The sequence below is a fragment of the Solanum stenotomum genome, chromosome 4 (assembly GCF_019186545.1).
Source record: "Solanum stenotomum isolate F172 chromosome 4, ASM1918654v1, whole genome shotgun sequence".
In the NCBI taxonomy this organism is placed as follows: domain Eukaryota; kingdom Viridiplantae; phylum Streptophyta; class Magnoliopsida; order Solanales; family Solanaceae; genus Solanum; species Solanum stenotomum.
In genome coordinates, this window is record NC_064285.1 from 4642569 (window position 1) to 4645562 (window position 2994).

At 31.9% G+C, this 2994-nt stretch overlaps 1 protein-coding gene across 1 annotated transcript; it reads right to left on the reverse strand.

Moving 5' to 3' along the window:
* Window positions 1–319: 319 nt before the first annotated feature.
* On the reverse strand, window positions 320–2185 carry LOC125863273 (purine permease 3-like). Its single transcript, XM_049543455.1, has 2 exons — window positions 1425–2185; window positions 320–838 (listed from the first exon to the last, which is right to left on the reverse strand). The coding sequence occupies exons 1-2, from the start codon at window positions 2136–2138 to the stop codon at window positions 485–487; spliced, it is 1068 nt and encodes a 355-aa protein (XP_049399412.1). The 5' UTR covers window positions 2139–2185; the 3' UTR covers window positions 320–484.
* Window positions 2186–2994: the final 809 nt, after the last annotated feature.

Genomic DNA, 2994 nt, shown 5'->3' on the forward strand with positions numbered 1-2994 from the left:
AATGTTATAAATCAGCAATCCAAAAAATAAACTTATAATATTAAATAAATATATTCTTTAACTTGGTTCATTTGACATCTATGCTCTCCAATTTTTGGTGTGCATAAGTAGACATTTAAACTTGTATGAAGTTGAACAAGTAAACACGCTCGTCCTAACAGTAAATTAAAGCGCCACATAGAATGTTGATTAGGACGCATATTTCCACGTAGGATATCAAATAAGACGCACATATCTATTAGTTCAACGCACATACTAGTTTAAATGTCTACTTATGCATTTAAAATTGAAAGAAATACATGTTAGATGAAATCAAATAAAAAACACACTTATGAATTGTATATGCCAAATATAACTTATAATTAAATACTACCAAGTAATCAGAAAACAAGGTAACATCACGACAACATTAAGCTAGTCATTACATAAAATGACACTTTTCATCATTATATAACGACGAATTGTAACAACCATAAATAGTAAGTCAAACATGTTCTATTTGTGTTGTTGTTGTCATCTCATTTTCTTGAATTTTCTTCTTCTCAAGTTTCTTTGCTTGTTTAAATTCTCCATAAAAATAAGAAACAAAACCCCAAAGAGAAAGAAAAAGTGAAAGTCCCTTTTCAGCTGAGAATTTTTCATCAAAGAAAATTACTCCTAATACTTCAGTAATTGGCAGTAAAACTGAAATCATAACTCCAGACATTAAAGAAGAAGAGAGGTAAATAACTCCAACAGCACCAACAGAGAAACATTGCCAAATTATGGCAGTCCATATTACAACTATGTAATATCTACCTTCTCCAAGGTTAAAATGTTTTGCTTCCCTTGATATTGCCTACAAAAATAATGTAAGTGACATGTTATATGAATTAAATGAAGAGAGTATAGAGATTGCAATTAAGGTGTGGCAGATATATCCATGTGAGTTGAAAATAGAGGAAATTAAATGTTATACCGAGACAATGCACACAGACCTTATCACTATCTTGTGAAGGTAAAGAAATAGACTAATTTAAAAAAGCCCTCGATTCGAGTAGAGCAATCAGAGTAAGTATGAAAAGGAAAAATGACGAAGTAGAAAATATAGCACCTACTACATAAACATTAACAATAACAAAATATTGCAATAATCGAAATATCATAAAATTGATGGTGGTAGGAAGTCAAACCAAGACCCTACAAACACCATTAAGCATAAACCCTTTGAGAAGCAAGAAAACACTCTACTACCTATTTATCTTTTACCCTAATCTGCGATCTCCACATATCTACCCTAGTCCAAACCCTACACATTTGTTTATAAGAAATCGACTGAATATGTACATATAAAAACACAACTTCCTTCAACTATACAAATATGAACTTTAGAGTTTAGACCATATAAATTTTAAATTCTGAGTCGATCTGGTTAAAAAATATACCTGAAAATCTTTGTTAGCAATCATTCCAATTGTGCAAAAAGCAGTAGAGGCAAAACACATGACCATTTGAATCTCCAACACCAATGTTGCAGTAATAGCTTGTTTTGCCTTCAAATACATCAACTCAATACAAGGCAAAATAAGTCCATACAAAGCTGCAGCCAAAAGTGTCATAATAAAACCAATTACATACTCTTTACTTGTAACACCCTCCGGTCGATCACCGTTCGATCGCATACCCAATAAAACCGCGCCAAGTGTCAATAAAACCACCGCGTTAATCGAATATGACGTAAATTTTAGCTTCACTATGAAGTAAGCCCCTATCGCCGTGAAGGCAAGTTGAGCGGCGATGAGAAGGGAAGACGTTGACACGGGGAGTTTCGAACCGCCCCATGAATAAAGGTAAGCATCAACACCCGTGAAAACGCCAATAATGAGCGATGCAATGAAAATACGAGGTGTTATATAATAAAACTTGGTATCAGAGCCCTTGGTTTTTCGTCGATAGAAATATAAGATGACTAATGGTATAATTGTGAGTGGCCATCCACCGGTTTGTAACCAACTATTAAACCATATTCTTAAACCACCTTCAACAAAATATAAACGCATCATTAAAGGGCCACCACAAACACCAACGGATAATAATAAACAATTTATAATCAAGAGGAATCTCCTCATATTGATACTTAAATTTGCTTCTTCTTCCATTTTTTGTTTTTGTTTGCTTTAGTTGTAGTGAGAACTCTACTTTTATAATTGAGAAGAATGTGAATCTATTGATATAATTGGTTTGATAAATAGTGGAGTGGTCACTTTCAGACTGTACATTATTTGAAAGTGTATGGTTGATCAATTTCAAACTACAACCTTAGTCATGTAGTTTATTTATAGATTAGTATGTAGACATATGTTTTAATTATATAAAGTAAATTGGAATATTGGCTATGTTCATCAATCATCATTAATATTTCCAATAGCAACATGTACCTAGATAGATTTTTGAGAATTTGGGTAACGGAGGAAGGAAAAAAAAAAAGATATTGTGTTGTCTTATGTTCTCTTTAAGTGATAATAAACCTCGATTTAGATATACATTTGAGTGATTAAGACATTGTTTCTAGATCAAAATACATAATGATTACAATGTTTGTTTATGCATAATTTATTTTAGACCCGAGGACCAGGAAGAATAAATAAGCAATCTTAAGCATAATAAATATATAATTTAAATAAAGAATAATTAAATATTTAAAAATATAATTTAATAAAATAAAATTAAATGTGAAATATTTATGTTCCCTAGTGATAATAAAAATGGTTTGCAATGATGATTGGTGTTGTAGTGACTTATGTGGTGGTAATGGTTGGTCTAAATGGCTAGTAATAATGGCGAAGATGGTTGGTGTTGTAGTGACTATTTCGATTGTGGCGCTTGATAGTAATAGTGATGGAATTTGCAGGATCCTGAAAGCAGGAATTTGCATAGGGATTAATGAATGTCCAAATAGTCGGATGGAGTTGAACTGAAATGGTTAAGCTCTATTCAAATCAATTATGTGCTTAA